Source organism: Cynoglossus semilaevis, chromosome 14 (assembly GCF_000523025.1).
Source record: "Cynoglossus semilaevis isolate Cse_v1.0 chromosome 14, Cse_v1.0, whole genome shotgun sequence".
Classification (NCBI taxonomy): Eukaryota; Metazoa; Chordata; class Actinopteri; order Pleuronectiformes; family Cynoglossidae; genus Cynoglossus; species Cynoglossus semilaevis.
In genome coordinates, this window is record NC_024320.1 from 23,953,307 (window position 1) to 23,972,467 (window position 19,161).

The 19,161-nt window shown below is 40.2% G+C and overlaps 1 protein-coding gene across 2 annotated transcripts in view; it reads left to right on the forward strand.

Moving 5' to 3' along the window:
* The window catches only part of znf462 (zinc finger protein 462), a 50,219-nt gene extending 31,267 nt beyond the window's left edge, over positions 1–18,952 (forward strand). The window contains exons 5-13 of one of the 2 annotated variants that reach the window (XM_025062087.1): positions 17–429; positions 2,438–2,556; positions 4,893–5,090; positions 7,734–7,989; positions 8,090–8,229; positions 9,312–9,535; positions 12,672–13,077; positions 13,462–13,594; positions 15,029–18,952. In XM_025062087.1, coding sequence (XP_024917855.1) covers positions 17–429; positions 2,438–2,556; positions 4,893–5,090; positions 7,734–7,989; positions 8,090–8,229; positions 9,312–9,535; positions 12,672–13,077; positions 13,462–13,594; positions 15,029–15,242 — 2,103 coding nt within the window. In that variant the 3' untranslated portion in view covers positions 15,243–18,952. The remainder of the gene's footprint in view (positions 1–16; positions 430–2,437; positions 2,557–4,892; positions 5,091–7,733; positions 7,990–8,089; positions 8,230–9,311; positions 9,536–12,671; positions 13,078–13,461; positions 13,595–15,028) is intronic. The other variant, XM_025062088.1, reaches the window with a different exon arrangement.
* The last annotated feature ends 209 nt before the right edge of the window (positions 18,953–19,161 follow it).

The following is a 19,161-nucleotide window of genomic DNA, read 5'->3' on the forward strand; positions in this document are numbered from 1 at the left end:
ACCAGGGTTTTTTCAGCAGGGGGCCACCGAGGTGCCCTTGGCCATGCCCTCGGAGAGCCTCACTAACGGCATGCTCGAGGGCGATGAAGCCGCTGAAGCCGACGGCTTGGACAGACCCGAGGCTACGGAGATGGTTCCGTCCTTGATTTCCACAGTGTCAGGCGATGATGGCGTCACAACCGAGATGATTGATACAGGAATGGACGGAGAGGCTGAGGGCGCTGTGGACTTGACAGTTGATGAGTCTGAAGTTCCGCTGGAGCAGCGGTTTGCAGCTGGGGGTCACCCCTGTAGTCAGTGCGACCGTGTCTTCATGTCCATGCAGGGACTGAGGTCCCACGAGAGGAGCCACTCGGCCGTGGCCCTGTTCAGCAGAGAGGATAAATACAGCTGCCAGTACTGCCAGTTCGTCTCACCCTTTAGGCACAAGTGAGTCTGTTCGCTAACGTCTTACATTGTTCTGTGATGTTATGGTGATTTATGAGATCAAAACTACACTCATCTAAACTTAAGTATTAATTCTCCATAGGTTTTATCAATGTATATTTAGTTATTTTAAACAAAGTTAAAAGAATAAACCTTTACCTAAACCTTACTTTTTTGTAAAGTAATTCAACAGACAATATGTATCGTTTTTATTTTACTAACTTGTTTCACTTATTAGCAAAGGCTTTTACGTTTTGTTGTTTGCTTGTGGCTGCTCTGTGTCCTTAACCTCTCTGAGCTTTCACAGTTGGCCCTTAGTTACCGTTTCTTTCTGCTAATTTGTTTTAATTAAAGCTACAGATTTTACAAAGTTTTAATAAAAGACTCAATTTCAGTTTCAGTTTTCTGCTACTTTTGAATCTTTTTATTTAGACTGGCTCATTGCCTTTCTGCTATTTTGTCCATTGTAGAAATGTTTTGTTTAGCAGTTCTGGTCAAATTCTGGGATTTAACCATAAAAAAAACAATTGTGTGTTATGTTTGGTTTGTTAATGTGTTATGGTGGGAACACTCACCGTTTTGTTAGCTCTCGGCTTTAATGATGCCTGTATTTACTTTTTTCCCCTGTGTGTTTAATTGAAGTTATATTTATGTTTAATATTTTCTTATCCAGCTATTTTTGATTTTCTGCTATTCTGGGCTAACATCCTTACACTTACACTTGAACTTTTACTTTTGATTTCATATTATTCAATTGTGTTTTCTAATGTTGTTTTTTCTTTTATTGTTGACATATTTGTGCTAACCGTTAGCTTTTTTTGTGTGTTTTAATTATATTTTCTGACCCACAGTACATTTACAGCCAAAACCCTCTGCAGGACTGGGTTTTACTTGGAGTTTCTTTCATTTAATTACCTCAATGCTTGAACAAATTCCTAATTACCCCTTGAGGAGCTGTTGATGTTGAGTATTTGTACATCATTACAGCACTCTTAGTGGAGGACTAAATCAACCTAATATACAGTATGAACAAAGATGCTAACATGTGTTATGTCATAAACCAAGCATGTCCAAACTAAGGCCTGGGGGCTGGATGCGGCCGGTTGAGCTTTTTAATCCGGCCCACCAAACTTTTCCAAATGAATGAATAATTTATTTATATTATCATTATACTTCTGCCTTTTCCCTGCAATACCCATGTTTCCCCAATAGATGGCGTAAAAAAAATCTAAAATCATTTTAGCGTTTTAGCCTTTATGGATGTCATTTATCTTAGTTCACACGAACACTCCATCTAGCTGCTCCTGACCCGGCCCCCCAGTATAATTTTAGGACAACTGTGGTGCACGAGTCAAAATGTTTGCCCACACCTGCGCACGAGTCAAAACGTTTGCCCACACCTGTCATAAGCAGTAATCCCTCCAAATCATCTAGATATTGAAATGTTTTTTAAAAAGCATTTACACCGTGTTTGGTTGACTTAGAATCCATGAATGCAGGAAACACACAACAGATTTTTTTGGTACTGTGATTTGTTTTCATCCATCAGAGAGAAAGAGAAACACGAAAAAAATGGAAACAGGGAGAGCCTTCATCACCCCTCAGCTCCCAGGTGTACTCCCTCTGTACTGCGTGTACTCTGGCCCAGAAAGAAAGCGCTTTCCCATGCCACCTATGAAGGCAGGGTTAAAAACACAGACAACATCCCCTACAGGCACTCACACTTATTCCCCCCGGGGGATTGTGGGTAGATGAGTTCACCTCCTGGCTCCTTGTTTTGTAGTCATTGGAAATGTGGAGCTGTTGTTTTGAGGATTAGAGTCTGTCGGTGTTCCCCACAGCCCTGCTGTTAAAACCATCAAAGTTGATGCGTGTGTCGATTTTCTTTCTGTAATCTGCCATTTCTGACACTCTTGTCCATTTACTGCACTTTACCATTGTTGTAAAACTTTTTTTTTTATTATTCCTTTCATCTAATATTCCCTCTTCTGTCTGTGCTTGTGCTCCTCAGTCTGGACAGACACGTGCAGTCTCATCACGGCCATCAAAAGCCCTTCAGGTGCAAGTTCTGCCCCTTTAAATCTGCCTACGCCAGTCGCTTGAAGAGCCACCTGCATAAGGCACACACAGGTGAAACCACACACACACACACACACACACACACACATTAAATAACACTATGCACCTGTGTCCATGATTAACACGGCATTCATGAACCAGAATAACAGCCTCTTGTTTATCATCTTCCTCACAGTCTGTGTCTTACTTTAGCTTAGCCAGCACATGGAGTCCAGTAGATTAGCTTGTTTATCAGCATTACTTTTTTGATTTCAAGCTGTTGTTCAGAAGTCTATGAACAAAGACCATGTAGCTCTCTCACCTGAACTTGTTTTTTCTTTATGAAAAAGTTCTGCATTCATCCTTCATTTATAGACAGAGCAGGACATGTTGAGGTGCGAGCGATGTCTAAAGAATGCAGGGTTAACATAAGTAAATAAAGGGTGGTACCGTAAAATTCCATCAACATCAAGGAGTACCTCTGTACAATATTATCCTCTGTCTAAGTAATGTACTCATTAGAAAGTTTCAAAATTGCACTCTTCTAAAAAACATATGAAACATGCAGTGGAAGAAACAGCGCCCCCTACTGTGTCCTGGCCCTACACATTTTTGACTTTTGACTTGATATCTGACAGTTAAAATTGCATTCCTGGTAACAAATTCCACTAAATATTCTAGACATTGAAGAAACAGGTACAAAGAAAACATACAGACAGAGGGCAACATCCCTGTAGCTGGAAACACATGCAGTAGACCAACGGTTCCCAACCTTTTTTTGACTTTTTAGTAGCTGTGATTTATGTATGTCTTGTGATCGTAGCCGTCAATCACGATGCGCCAGCCCAGATATTTTTATATGCTGCATTTTATTTGAACTCAATTTATATTCATGAAAGTGAAAAAATACAGTTGTTTAGAATTGTGTTTGGTGTTTAAAAAAATAATATTTGAATAAAATATTTTATCAGTAATTTTTATATACTTGACATTTCAGGTGACCCCAATTGAATTCCAGGCAACCTCAGGGGGGTCGTGACCTCAAGGTTGAAAAATCACTGCAGTAGCCCGTTAAAATTCTATCGTAGTAATCTTTGGTTTATTTATTTTTTATTTTATTTATTCTTCTTTATCTTTAAGTAGTTGTGGTTCTATCTTTGAACTTCCTGGTTTTTGTCATAGCCAGACGGCAGAATTGATTCAGTGGCGCTGGCATTTCAGCAAGGGAAAAAGAATAAAAACCTCTCCCTGAATAATCAATACTCACACAAAACAAACAATAATGCAACTGGGAACACTGGAAAGGCTTATTTTAAATCAGCATTTGAACGCTCCCTGCTGTCTGACTGGATCTAGACACAACATTAGGAGTTAACAACGGCTGTGGAAAATGGACGCAACCCAATTTTGAGCTGTGGTTACATCTGAAAGAGGAGCTTCTTTTAGTCCAGCAAGAGGAGAAACATTTGGACTGACGCATGAAAGTCCAGCGTCTGCTTTAACAATACAGTGTGTTGTTCCTCCGAGCAGCTCAGAGAGGAGAGGGGCTTATTAAACTGAGACTGGATAGACATGTGATGTGACAGTCAAGTCAGAGTTAGTTGTAATGGCTTCTCACTGCAGGATGCTGCCTTTAAGTAAAGCTGTGGAGGAGACACATCTGAAAAGGAGGAAGTTGCTCTGAAGAAAAAAATTGTCAACAGTTTTGGTGCAGTCATTGTGTTGTTTGTGTTGTGATGATGTCATGATAGAACTGCAGCACAGTCTCCGTGGGTACGAAACCTGTCAACAAAACACATCTTGATTCTTCGTAGCAGAAGTGCTTTAAATCAGATTAGGAGAGCATGTCTCAAAACTATCATCTCAGTCAGACTATGAATCTGATAGAGCATCGGACAACTGTACATTTATTATGATTAATCATGATTTATAAGGAGATAAATCAACATTCCTTAAAATAAAAAAAATATATTGTTAATATAATAGTATATTAACATCTAACATGCACCTCTTCTTACTTAATGATCTACTATGACTATAACTGTACTTTTTCTATTTGTTATTATTTATTATTAATTATGTATTTTTGTACTTTTCTATTTGTTATTATTTATTACTATTTATTATTAATTATGTATTTTTGTATTTTTGTTTACTGTAGCTTAATTGTTGATTGACTGACTCAAATTGTAAGTCGCTTTTAGAAAAAATGTATGCTAACAGTATTTTATTGTAATAATGTAATAATATTGGTGGGACAGAACGACAAATAACAGCAGGTAGATGTTTGTGTTTCATATCTGTTGCTTTTTGTGACTAACGGAATTAGTCAAATTCCAAATGAAATTGTGTCATGAAATTATGTCAAAGTAAGGTTCTTACGTTCTGATTCTGCTTTTGTCTTCTAGGTGACCAACACTCGTACAAATGCCTGTCATGTCCCTTCTCCTCCATGACCATCAGCCAGCTGAAGGAGCATTCGCTGAGAGACCACGGTGAGGTCCTGACCCTCCCCAAACTACGGGCTGCCACGCAGGCTGCTCAAGCCAGCTTCAGGCCCTCCCGACCTGCCAGTGCCACGGAGCAGACTGCGTTGTCTTCCGAAGGTATGACATATAACATAACTTTAATTCATTTAATGTCACATAATAGGGAACATTTGATTTAATCTCACTGAGAGTGATGAAAGAGAGTGGACCGTTTGATGTGAAAGGATATTTACACTCAGACCTTCAGCGGCTGATTGCCTCATTTTGCATCAAAATCCTTCCCGGAGCAGCAACACGAGGACACAACACATATAGTCTTTGGCTGAATGTGATTTAGACTGTGAAGAAAAAACCTTATTTACGAGGTCTGTCAGAAATACAGTCATTAAATCGTCTCCAAGGCATCGTTTCCATCTGAAAAGTTTCGTGAAGGAAACCATTAATATTAACTTTTTTGTTCGTCAGTCTGATTGTCTTCAGTGCTGTTTCTCAGTCAGAGTACATGTTGATGTGGATCATATTTGGATTCAGTTTGTTTTATTAAAACCACTAACCACCTCCGTTTTGCAAAATAACAAATTAGGTTGTAAAAATAAGAAAGATGTTTTAGAGCATGTGTCAAACTCAAGGCCTGGGAGCCAATTGTGGCCCGCCAAGTCATCTTGTGTGGCCCATGGGTGCTTAAAAAGGATTGAATAATTCATAACCTAATAAAATAAAATGTTTTTTTCTATTACACAGAGAAATGAACAATATTTGTAACAGGAATACATTTCAATCAATGGCAGAAGCATTTTTTCATACGTACGTCTATACAGTCTACTGTTTACAACCGGCCCTTCAAGGAGGGACTGCATTTCTGGTGTGCCAATAAAATAGAATTTTTTTCTGTTCCTAAACTTCTTAGACACTGAAAATCTGACATGAAAGTAAGAATTCTGAATTTAAAGTCAGGGACTAACATAAAAATAATTCAGGTCATTAATAATCTGAGTTAAATATAAAAGTCTTGACATTTCTCAGAAATCTATTTTTTCAAGAAAAATGTTTAGTTTCATTTCTGAATGGAAGTCTAGAACTGCTGCATCATTTGTACATAATATATTCACGTACTCCATAAGTTATACAGTATGCTGATAATGTGAGTAATAGGAATTCATACAGGTGATTTGCTAAGAATGTACATCATCTGCATATGTAGCATCAAAGCCTTATCCTCCGCATATCAGCATATTTCAGACATTAAATAAATCCTTATATTATATTTTATTTCATTTCAATGATGTAGTGTACTTCCTATAAAAAAAAAAAGTACCGGGACTGTATGCTGGCGCAGCATCAAACTGTGTGATGTGCTGCCGTGTCTGAGCTCCTCCAGCGTCTGTGTGCAGCTTGCAGCCTGTTCTTGGCAGCAGCTGTTGCCACCTTGCTGCTGGAGCTGTGGAATCTTCCCTGGAGCTGGAGCAGGACAACATTCCTCAGTGCAGCAAGCACCGCTGTCAGCTGTGCCTCAACCAAATGGAGCATTGAGGGAAGGCAGAGCTGACGCACTGAATGTTTCACTAGCACGCCAAAGTAGTTACCTGCAGTTGGGTGTCAGAATCTGACATGGAATACAGTGGAACAAAGAGTTGGTGGAATGTGTACGTTATTGAAGATTAGTTTCTGATTGACACAGGTTTGTGAAGAATAATTCAGCTGACTGTGAATATCAAACCTACATACGTCATCATTTTCTGATGACTGAAAGAATAACTCACGACTTACACAACCAAGCTTCTGTTTTTTTTTTATTTACTTACTGTAATAAACAGAAGCTGCCACCACTGACCAGGACATAATGATCGCCTGCCTTCCATAGTGTAGATCCAACTGTTGTTGACCCATGAAGGCCATGACTCCATTAGACCTCTGAAGATGAGATCTGGCACCAGGATGTCAAAGCAGTGGTTCTTAATTATTTTCTGCCATGCCCCCCCCCCCGCACCCCCCCCACGAAAAGGGGGCCTGCCCCAGTATTTGAGAAGCACTGCGTTAGAGGCAGATGTTTGATTGGTTTGAGATTCAGTGGCCAAGTCCAAACCTCACATCACTCTTGGTGTACCGTGAAGCCATCATTATCTATTTTTGCTGTGTTGTGGGGTGTGCATTCTGCCAAAGGAGGGCTGTATTCTATGAATGATAACATCCTACAGTCACTAGGTGGCAGCAACCCATACAGTGGTTTGTATGGGTTGGTGTCCCCAAGCGGGGGAGTGACAGAAAATAAATAAGAACCTCTGCCTTCCACTGACCTTTACCAGTGACTTCTTCCTTCACTTGAACAGGTTTTCCACGCGCTTTACCTTCGTGTACTGATTTGTGAGAGATAAAGCCGAGACCACAGGATGGACTGACTCACTGATGATCTAGGTTTATGTGAGAGGGACAAACAGGAAAGGAAAGTTCTGAACTTATAGTCCAACCACTAAATCATTGTTCCATTGTCAGCAGACGTTAAGGTTAAACTCTAATCAATGCTGCGTCCTCTCGTTTACAAAGAAAAACATAAGATGAAATCTGAATTTCCCTTCCCTTTCTCGGTTTTGGTCTATTTTGGGAACGTTTTTAGCTTTTTAGAGTAGGCCAACCAAAATGTTTAGCTTAATTTGCTTTCTTATAGCAGGGCTGTTTTATTGATAGGCGATTTTGTTAGCTTTTTGACCTCAGTAATGATGACACAGTGCTTACGTTTCCTCAATCCCTCTGTGTCTATCTTAGAGCAATCATACCTGGAACCAGCTGATGTTCGTCAGCAGCTCAGTCATTACCAGCTGGCCTCCCGCAGTCAACCGCCCTCTGTTTCCATACCTGGTGCCATGACAGTAGCTGACGGTCGTCCTGACGGCATCCTGACGTGTGAGTTCTGCGAATTCAGCTCTGGATACATGCAGAGCCTTCGACGGCACTACAGGGACCGTCACGGTGGCAGGAAGCTCTTCAAATGCAAGGACTGCTCCTTTTTCACCTGCTTCAAGTAAGAAGAGACGTCACCCCGAGACTACAGGAAATAAATGACTCAGATTACACTTGTCTCCAACGCACGTAGTAAAATGCTTCACCCCTATCTGTCTCAGGAACAACTTCACCGTGCACGTGGAGGCAGGGCACGACAACGATGTCCAGGAGGAACCTCCTAAAGAACTTCGCTGCCCCCTCTGTCTCTACCACACCAGAAACAAGAGCAATATGATCGACCACATTGTCCTGCATAGAGGTATGAAGGAGACTCAAAGACATGGTCAACTCCATGACATGTGGCCTTCAGAGTATTTTTGATTGGGACATAATAAAAACATCAGTTCAGGTTTAATTTGTATGTCTGGGTAAGAGGTCAGAGGTCAAGATCTGGCAGAGAGAAAGTTCTTGTAGATGTTTTAAGTTATTTAATTGCCTTTAAATACACATTAGTGTGAATCCAACGTTTCTCAGTTTATTATTATTTTAACATCTCAGTGACAGACGTGTTTCAGCTAGAAGGCCATTACTGTATGTTTTTTTTTTCACCTGTGTCGAGTCTGCCTTAATCGCAGTATATATTCGGTAAAACAAAGTTTCACTCTGAAATAGGAAGTTATAGTGACATCACGTCAAGATAATTAGTCTGATTAAATTCCCCGGTGTTCACACTGCTGTAGTCGTAGGAGAAGGAAACACAGCAGCAGTGATTTCCCTTGTATTCCCTCTAAAGTACTTGTATATAGTAACACTCAAGGCCAGGACTTTTGATATTGAAAACCTTCTGCCATAGATATATAAAAAAGAAAAAACTGACCCTGCACACACCTAAACCAACCCAGAACCTCCAAACTCACTAGCACATGAACAACCCTTATAACTTTTGTATATGTACACATATACGAAAACATATTCAAATGTCTTGACACAGAGTACTGTAATTCAGTGAATGCTGAAACTTCTAAAAGAAAAAATGAAGGAGTTACTTCTGTGGTGGTGTGGGGTGAGGGAGGGGGGGTTTCTATTTGACACTATCTTCACTTATCTGGATGTGTTTGTGCTGAAACTGAGAAAATGACAAAACTGCCAAAAGGTAATAGCCACTGAGATTACCTTTATCTATCTCTCTGTGTGTGTGTGTGTGAGAGAGAGAGACAAATGTCATTAGGAGTGTCTCCTGGATTCTCACATCTCCTTGTGCTATTATGTCAATAGCTCTCACCACCCTCTCACGCTCCCTCCTTTTCTCTTGCCTCTCCCTACAACATTATTTCTTTACTTTTTCCTTTTCTGCGGCCTAATAAATCTCCTCACCGGCTCCTCTCCTTTTACTCCCATCAGAGGAGCGTGTGGCCCCACTGGAGGTCAGCCGCTCCAAGCTGTCACGCCACCTTCAGGGTCTGGTGTTCCGCTGCCACAAATGCACCTTCACATGCTCCAGTGACCAGGCCCTGCAGCAGCACCTGCAGAAGCACGCCGAGATCAAGCCTTACCAGTGCCAGCTCTGCTATTATGACAGCAGTCAACGGCGCCAGCTGGAGGAGCATCTCCGCCTTGAGCACAAGGTCAGCCGGAGGCCAGAGATGATGCACATCCAATTTTCTGGTGGCAAAATCAAAATGGACACACCTCAAGGGTGAAGGGTTGTAGAGCAGAGGAAGGATAGAAGTGGGCTTCACAACAGATAATTAGCCTCCATCTCAAACCTGAAGCCGTCAGCTTGTAGAGAAAAAACACATCCACGGCATATTACATTTTACAGCTGCCATGTCCAAATTGCCTGTCACAGAAAAATATATAATTTATTGAACCAGAAATGTGAAGAAGAGTTGGTCTTTTATCAACAAAGTATTTCACTGAAGCAGCATCAGAAAGACACTCAAACTGGATTTGATATATATACTCTCTCTATATATATACTCTATATACATGTATATAGAGTATATATATTTATATATGTATATATAGAGGAGCATGAAAATCACCTGTGGGCATAAGCCCAGATTGTAGATGGAGTGTTAAATGCAGCTGTCTTAATTTTACTAACTAACTATTAACTAGCTGCACTAGACGTTAAGCCTTTTTTTCGCAAGACAAATCGACCGCCGTTTCTTGTGCCCAAAGGCACAAATGTAATTAACACAGAATATATTTATTTTTCAAAATGTAACATTTTATATAATCAATAAAATGGGTTGGGGTTCCAGTGGACACCTGCGGCTTATAGAGAAGTGCAGCCTATATATGTACAATTTTTTTTCTTTCTAAATTTAGTGGTTGCGGCTCTTATTCGGGTGCGATCAATAGTCCGGAAATTACGGTATATTTTCTGGGCGGCTTTAATGCCCCGTCACATCTACTGAGTCGTGTCATGCTGTTTGTCTTTTACTGTTGTTAATGTCATATCTTTTTTAAATTCCTGGTTCACTTAAAGCTAGCAGCTCTTACATATAATCAGTTTCATTATAAGATCATCATAAATATCCTTAGGTTTTTATGTTCCTCCACAGGAACATTAACCGCACCGACAACATTCATTAAACGTCAGTAATAAGTGACAACCAGTGGGTTTAAGTGAACACCTCCGGCTGCAGTTTCCCTCTAAACTCCAGGTCCGAGCACATTATAATTAGGCAGGTAAAGCACTGTTAAATATACCTTTGCTGCTCACATTTATTGTCTGTGGTATTTTTATAGCAAGCGTAATTAAACTTTATTAGATGAGAACTCATTAGCAGATTCACATTACAGTGATTTTTATAGCAGCTTTAGTCTGACCCATAAACACCTTTGCTTTTAACATTTTTTTACGCTCGACCTTCTGCCTTCCTTAAGATGCGATGTCCACCAGATAATAAATCCAAATTCGACCTCTGTGCGTCACCTTGACATATAAGAAGATAATTCATGCAGCAGAAAGAGATGAGCTGGTCCAGGACACTCCGGCCAGGCTGGGTTTTCAGAGAGAGACCACGACGAAACAGATTTAAGACTGGCTCACCTTGAGAAGAGAAGGGACGGAGAAAATGGAAGGTTAGGGAGTCGTGCGTTCTCAGAACCAGATTGAATGTTTAGTGGGACACTTTGGGTTCTTAATCAAGGTCGATATCGTCACTTTGAGAAAAAGTGCAACCGGGTTTGGTAGTTGAAGGTCGGAATAGTCAAAAAGCCCATAAACAGCAGCCCACAGTTTTTTGTAATTGGCCTTGAGCTTGACCGCTGCCTTCAAGAAGGGTAGCCATAATTTATGAGCTTTGAATCATTCATCATCTGTGACACACGGCAATCATTCGGCAGCTCTGGAGCTCAGAGAGGGTTTCTGAGTCCTTAGGTGCATCTTCAGCTCATTGGAATACATACATAAATAAATGTATAGGTGTGAGTTGGGGAAAAATCTAAAACAGTCATCGCAGACTTGGAGAAAAGGTGTAGTAAAAAAAGTGAGAGTGAGAGAGACAAAGCTGTGATGTTCAAGAGGGACACTGCAGCAATATGGATGACAGGATAATGATCCCGACTGTTGAGGAAGAGTGGGAGACATGAATTATTTAGGAGTAGTGTCATAATTTACTGAGCAACAAGATGCACAGACAGTGTCGAGAGTGAGTTCTATAATCAGATCTGTAATCTTTGTCAATATAAATCCTGTCAAACATCACTCCGTTCTGCTCCGCACCTGAAACATCTCCTCTCTGAAGGACATCCTCTTTAAAAACAGGCAAAAAAAAAAAACATTTTAAAAAATGCCAGCTCTTGTCTGGAGCTGGCCTTGACCTCCACAACACTGCTGTTTCAGTTGCTTTAGCTCAGAGAATGTAAAGGGGAAAAAAAACTTTTATGGTTATTACTTTTCCTCAGGAGAATGTAAAGGGGAAAAAAGATGCCACAAACTTTTATGGTTATTACTTTTCCTCAGAACGTTAAGTTAGTGTTGAAATATGGGCTTTGGAGAAAGAGAAGGTTACTTATTTTTACTGTGGATCCAATATTGAGTCTAAACCAGCCGTAAAGAGCACAAAGCAGATGAAGAAATGCAGTTAATGTACAGTAAGAAAAATACTAGAGAGAAACCGACCTCGACGCACTCTCTTTACTAGGTTTTGTTCCACCAGTGCTGAAGAGAATACCCATCACAGTGGGGTCTTACTCAGTGCTTAGGTAGCAGTAGCTCTGCCACTGTGGCCTTGTTTCTCTACCATCCAAGAGGTCATAGGTTCAACTCTGGCTGCCTGCCTTTCCACAGCAGACCCCTCATGAAAATTGAGATGGAGATGGATGGATGGATAGATGAAACTTTATTTACCTCTTGATATTCCTGGGGGTTCTGGTGTAGAAAGGCAGACAGCTTTAGAATAGATGAATTGTCTTCATTTAATCCCATGAACTGTAGAAGCAACTGTCACCTAAGGTCATGCTGAGGTTAAGGTTGTGTTTCAAAGTTATCGTTATTGTAGTTTAATCCAATCAAATCCAGTAGCAGTGAGTATTAGGACGGGTCTCCATCTGACAAAAATGTGATGTTGCTTTCAAACACAGCTCTAGAATGTTGGACAAAATAGAGTCCGTTTTGCACAATTTTTTCCAAATGAATTCTACTTCGTTGATGTGTGTCAACACCAGCCTTTGAACAACTGTGAGGTTTGTTATAAGCATTCAGTTGGAGCAGGTTTTACTAACTGGGTGTCTTCTGCTTCTCATCAGGTCATACGCAACTTTGAGTTGATGGGCCGCATCAACCTGGACCAGCTGGAGATGATAAAGGCACACACAAGCAGTGCAGAAGAGGAGGAGGAGGGAGAAGAGGAGGACGAGGAGGAGGAGGAGGAGGAAAAGGACATTATAGTGGTTGATAGAAAAGACCCTGCTGAAGATGAGGGGGAGGAGGAAGAGGAGGATGGTGAAGATGAAGGAGCGGAGATGATGGACAGTCTAGCAAATGAGGAGAGAGACATCAAAGATGAAGAGGGAGAGGACAACATCAAAGATGAAGAGGAGGAAGATGTTGAAGAAGCAGCAGCAGATGATGATGATGAGCAGGAGGAAGAAGAAGAAGAGGAGGAGTTGGAAGAAGTAAAGGAAATGGAGGAAGAAAAACCTGGCCTGCCAGGTAAAGTACAACCTTTATCTTGCTTGGTTAAAAACACACATTGTAAAGATGAAGAACACATAAAAATGCAAAATCCAAGGATGTTTGGTGCAACTGGGGAGTTCCCCCAGCGGTGTAGGCCTGTAGCAGCATAACTACTGTATAGTTCAGGTTGTGGACTTACCACAAACTATAGACCTTGACAAAATAAAAGGTTTCGTGTCTCATTAAATAAAAATATGTATCATGTTTGTATCAATGTTAATTACAATTGATAACAATAGAATTGAATTGGAGGCAGCAGCCAATAGAGGCGCTGCACGGCAGGTGAGAACCGAGTCCTTAACAAATAAATTAACTTCCATTCCATAGCAATCAACACAACAATTACACTTTTTTTCCCAGAGGTCCTAGCATCTCCCACTAGCAGCACCAGCAGTTCTGGACCCAGTGCAGAGAAGCGTCTTCCCTGTGAATTCTGCGGCCGCTGCTTCACCAACAGCTCCGAGTGGGAACGGCATGTCCTTCGACACGGCATGTTAGTATTTTTTTCCTTCTTCCCCGTGTTCTTCTCTGCTCTATCTTTGGACGTGAGCTGTTTGTTGGATCCATGTTAACACTGGCACAGTGTGACTAGAGCGACTGACGATGAAATCTGGTAACTCTGATCCTCTGACTTTTCATCCAGCACCGTCATCAGGTTGGGTTTTTTTGAGTTGCGGCCAAATATCTGTAAAAATCATTCACAGTCTGATGCAGGAGTCAAAAACTTTTTATTCCCACGGTGCCAACATTGAAACTTGATAATGAGACCTGAGGGCCAAGAGCTGTGGAAAATATGAAGATCCAAAGCTCAAAGAATAGAAATTCTCTAAACTGCATATTCAATAAACAGTTCAAATCCAAACTGCAGATTGACTTAGTGTTTGATCCGTCATCACATTTCAGACTACCTGTTAAAATGAGACCAAATAGAAATTTAAACCAACTTTCTCACAACCAAAAACATTTTAACCAAATGTCCAGCTGGAGTTGTTGGATCAGAGTGATGTTAGTAAACAGCTACATTTTCAGGATGACTGATATTGTTCCTGCAAACTGCTTTCCTCCTGTGCACCTCTCACACTCGTTACACAAAATGTCAATGTAAAACACAGAAATTGTCAGTGATGATGTCACCGACTTCAGTTCCTCTGAAATATTGCCACAAATCAAATGTAGTTTTCCTCCGCAGTACTGACTTCTCTTTAATGAACTTTAATGAGAGTGCGATTCATTAACAATAAATGACTGTATTTCCACCACTGTTAAAGTCAGTTGAAAATAAAAAGTACCTTCAATCTCAAGTTGTTATCAGAAGTCCACCCTGCCAGAGAAAAGTGATAAAGTACTTCGACGTCCACCTCGGTCTGTTGGTCACACGAGTCTGCTGATTACAGGCAAAAAAGATTCAGCTGCGTTGGATTTTTTAATATGCAGTGTGAAATATCAGGGAGGTGTGTGCTGCAGAGCCTACTGCAATGGTTGCTGTTCCTGCTCAGTAATCTAACCTCTCAAACAGGCGCTACGTTAAAGACAAAAAACTGAAAAACATTTTAATGATTTGTCTTGACATGTTTTAGTTGTTTCTAGGTCTGTCAAAATTAATCCACTGGTTGGGTTCATTCATTTGTGAAGCTAATCAGATAAAAAATGTTAACACATTTTAACGCATTGGCAGAATAAGGTGCACTGTACATGTCTGATAAAATAAGCCAAATGATTTTATCAGCCAACCAATATTATCGGCCGATACATTGAAGTGACCTCAAAATAGTTTTGAAGTGAAAGTGAATTATTATTATTATTATTTATTGTTATTATTATTATTGTTGTTATTATTATTATTAAGTGACTGCGTTTATGGCTGAATTTGCATGTTATAAAACACCATGTTTCTCTTCAACCCTCCTTCTGCCACCTGTGTTTTCAGGACAGTGAACAGCAGTCGGACAGACACCAGCAATACTTCAGCAATAGAGGCCTCAGCTTCATCCTCCAGCGCCTCCTCTGTCCTGGTGGACACAGGACTGGACCTGTCCTGCAGCAGGACAGAGGTGCAGAGCCATGCTAATCTGTCAGTGAAGAGCGAGTCTGTGGAGGACGAAGAAACGCTTGACACCAAAGACGATCAACACTTTGGTTGAACAGATCAGATCGTGGCCTCTTGGAACGTTGTTGTAGAGAAAAAAAAACATTGACCTTTGGGTAGGATTCACACTGACTTGTTTATGTTATTGATTAGAACATCAAAGGAATCAAAGAGTGTAACGGGGAAAAAAAACAAAAAAAAAGTGACATTGCCGTTGGAACATTATTAGATTTTAGACTTTACGTGTTCAAGTGTTAGGTTGTGCTGCATTAAATGAACGGTCCCATAGGACAGATCTTAATATATTGGTAACCAATAGTGAACAGAACTTTTTATTGCTGACATTATGGTCAAACCCAAGGTGAAAGATCCCACCCAGATAGACGCTATTTATAAAGGATGTCCAAAATGTCAAGCTAAATTTGTTATGGAAAGCACCTTTGAGGTTCCCCCCTGCTCATTCAAACAGGGTCACTGTAAATGTACCTAAAGGAAATAATAATAATATGAGAGCATTTACAACCGTGGCCCGCTGTCTTTTAATGGTTTCATGTTGAAATTTAGGATATTTCCCTCATCTAAGCCTCTTGTTATTGTGTAGATTTTTTTCCTGGAGGAAGTGTTGCACCTTATCTATTTTTGCGAGATAGCAGACTATGTTTAATTCATTTTGAGATGTTTAGACATTTAGCCCAAAGCCAGTAGCACATTGCTCTATGTTAGTCCCCTCGGAAGTGTCATATAAGCTTTTATCCTGTGGAGAAGGCTTGACGTTTTGACTGTTGTCAATTATTGTGCAGTAATTTTCACTGACGGACGAATAGTGGAAATAATCAAACGAGAAAACTAAATGTCCTCTTCCTCTTTAGATATTATATGTTATATTTATGACCCAGGTTACCTCTATCAAAGCATTTAAGATGTAATCCTAGTCCCCGCTTTCCCCAGCCTGCTGAGGTTCACTGCAAAGTGCATCACCACTCTGTGACTGTGTGTGTTGATAGTGTAGGTTACAGTGAAGTGTACTGCAGTGGAATGCGTACTGAGCTGTCGAAGCCAGATGGACGTGGACCTTCATATTAGTTTAAATTAAACGTACTCAGCAACTTGGAAGGAGCAAAAGTGCATGAAGGTGAACATCAGTATTGGACCTTTGACTACAACTTAAAAAAATACACTTGTCTTTTCAGTGCAAAAATCCCATGTGTGGCCAGAACCGGACACAATCTGGTTCTGGCCACATCTTTATATTGACAGAATGCTAACAGTTCACCCAGAGATCCATGAGTTTGTAGGTTCCACAGTTTTCACCTGGACCTGCGTAGAGAATCCAGTTTGGCACTGACAACCACGTCTAAATGTTGAAGCCACCATACAAGTGCCTTAGAATGCAGTTACAGTATGGCTATGGCTCTGTTTCAATGGTAGCAAAAAAAGTGACACAGTTGTCAGTGTTTATTGTCAACCGCTGGAGTTACTGATTAAATGGAGACAATTTTAAGAGTCATTGTTTCAATAAGACCAGATTCAAGGAAGCAACCAATAAGGTAACAACTACTCAGATCAGAGCTGCGATGTATGGATGAAAGTTTGACATAATCTGTATTTGGTTCTTCACACTAAATTGAGGAGACGTCTGGTCATCTGTTTTGCCAGGTCACTGATTGTTCTTACAGGAAGAATTTCTTTAAATCTGGCCCTCTGTGATCCAAGTTATCAATTGTTGCTGACCCCACACTGGGGGTCATACCACTGATATGAAAAAAAAGTTATAAAAAGATATTTTGTTAGTAAATATGCTCAAAATATCATTACAAGTGCAATACAACATGAAGAGGTTCCTCGGGAGACAATACACCACATCTTTGAACAGCATAAAAAAAAGTAGTGTTTCTACAGTCGGACATTTTTGCTCCTACCATCACGTTTGGCTCTGTTTGAATTATTAGTTGAGGTCAAAGTGCAGGTTTGCTCTAAGGTTTCCTGTGTCTGGACAAACACATGCAGTGATTTCAGCAGAGCCATCGGTGCCCGTCTTTTTTCATTTCAACGACAATCACATCTGATCTCGGAGGATGCGGTTGCACTGCATTTATGATGAGTCTAAAACAGACTGCCCTTGTACGTTTGTGTTATAACAGTCTGTAGAAAAACTCCAAATCTGACCTCTAACAGTGACCTCTAACAGCAACAGCCATGTGTGAAAACAAACACGTCTTCTTTAAATCTGGGCTTTAATCTGATGCCTTATTCATACACCTGTCATACTAGGACTCACTGAAGAGAAAAGTGTTGTAATGAGGCCTCCCCACCACTTGGGTTTAAAAACGATTTGAACATTTCAAATTGACTCCAAATTACCCCCCTGAACTTCATCGCTTGCTTTGTTTTGCTCCTTTGTTGGACGTAAAGTTGTCGTGTCAACGTTGACAAAAAGGCAGAGATTGTATTTGCTGGAATTTGCTGCTTGAATGCCCTAAAGCCTTATGAGAAGTGAAAAGCAATTGAGTCAAATTTCTCTTCAGCTCCAGGAAAACTAATAAGAAACATGAATCAGTCTGAAAATGAAAAGAACACATTTGATCTAAATGTGTCTCTGCTACCAAAATATCCCCCATGCCTGCTGTGTGTGCTGCTGTGACTGTCTTTTCTGAACGCTGGACCATAGGATTTTAAGTGTCGCTCTATGGATGGAACCCGGGTAAGGTTTAGGTTTGCAGCCATGTATAGAAAACAAACCTACTCGTTAAGTGTTTTTGACTGTGGTGTTTCAGGAAGGAACATTTAATCCCTTCTGTTTCCCTTTAGGTGTTCTTACTTAAAAAAAAAAAAGAGACAAAAAAGAAATCTGAAGACGATAGAAAACCTCCGGGGGGGGGGGGCTTTTTTAAAATCCCCCTCGTCTAACAATATCATACTGTTGTATAACGTCTGATCACGATGAAAAAAAAATCTGTTTTTGTACTGTAACAGGAAGGAGCAGAAAGGAAGCACAGTATGATTGTATAATATTTAAACACATGAAGGAAGACGATGCAGTTTCTTTTTTTTTGTTGAAAAAATAAATTCTATTAGTTTGTGCTTTTATGTTAAAACGGAGACTGAGGCTAAGTTAGAAACTGTTGGGAGCGTTGTCTTGAACTACTCGCTAGGTTTCGGGTCTTGGTCCTCATCTGGATTAATGGCTAATCTGTAGATCCTTCTGGACACTAGCATGTTCACGTCTGTTCTGTGTTATCAGCATCCCGTTATTTGACTCGGTCAGTAAACGTTGGGGTACTGTAGACCTGAGTCTGAGTTCTTACGGTGCTGGATCTGAAAAACCTGTAGCTTGAAGCTGTTTGGATGAAGCTGTTGTTGTAGTGACTTGTCAACAAGATGCTAAAATATGGGAAATGAAGCTGTCAACCCAAAATTATACGTCGTTCTGTGATCATTTTAGTTACACAAAATGACTTTGAAAATCCTTCACTGTGTTCAGTCTGTAGACTGTAAGACCCCCGCCGTTACCCAAAGTGAAGCCCCTGCTGACAACACACTGGATACTTGTAAATATGTGTTTGTTTCTGATGCATTTTTTTTTTTCAGACCAGAATCTCTCCTTCTTGCCTTTTCTTCCCTTATAAATCTGATTACCTGATGGTGGGTTGTGATGTGGCCTAGAATGATTGTTTACAACTTTATTCCATTTATCTCTGGATATTCTGTAAATATTGTAATTCATTGTCTTTTTTTAACTTGATAATAAAGTTATCAGATAATGTTGAATCCTGTCTCTCTTCCCATCTCAGAAGATAAAAGTTAGGTTTGTCATTTCAGATGCTAAAGTAGATCAAAAATAAATTATTATTATCAAAATCATGGAAAATCATCATAGAAAGTCCATATGAAATGCCAAAATTAGAAAAGAATTAGTAAGTACTAAGTTGCTAAATTGTTAATATTGCTATTATAGTTAAAATTCAATTCAATTC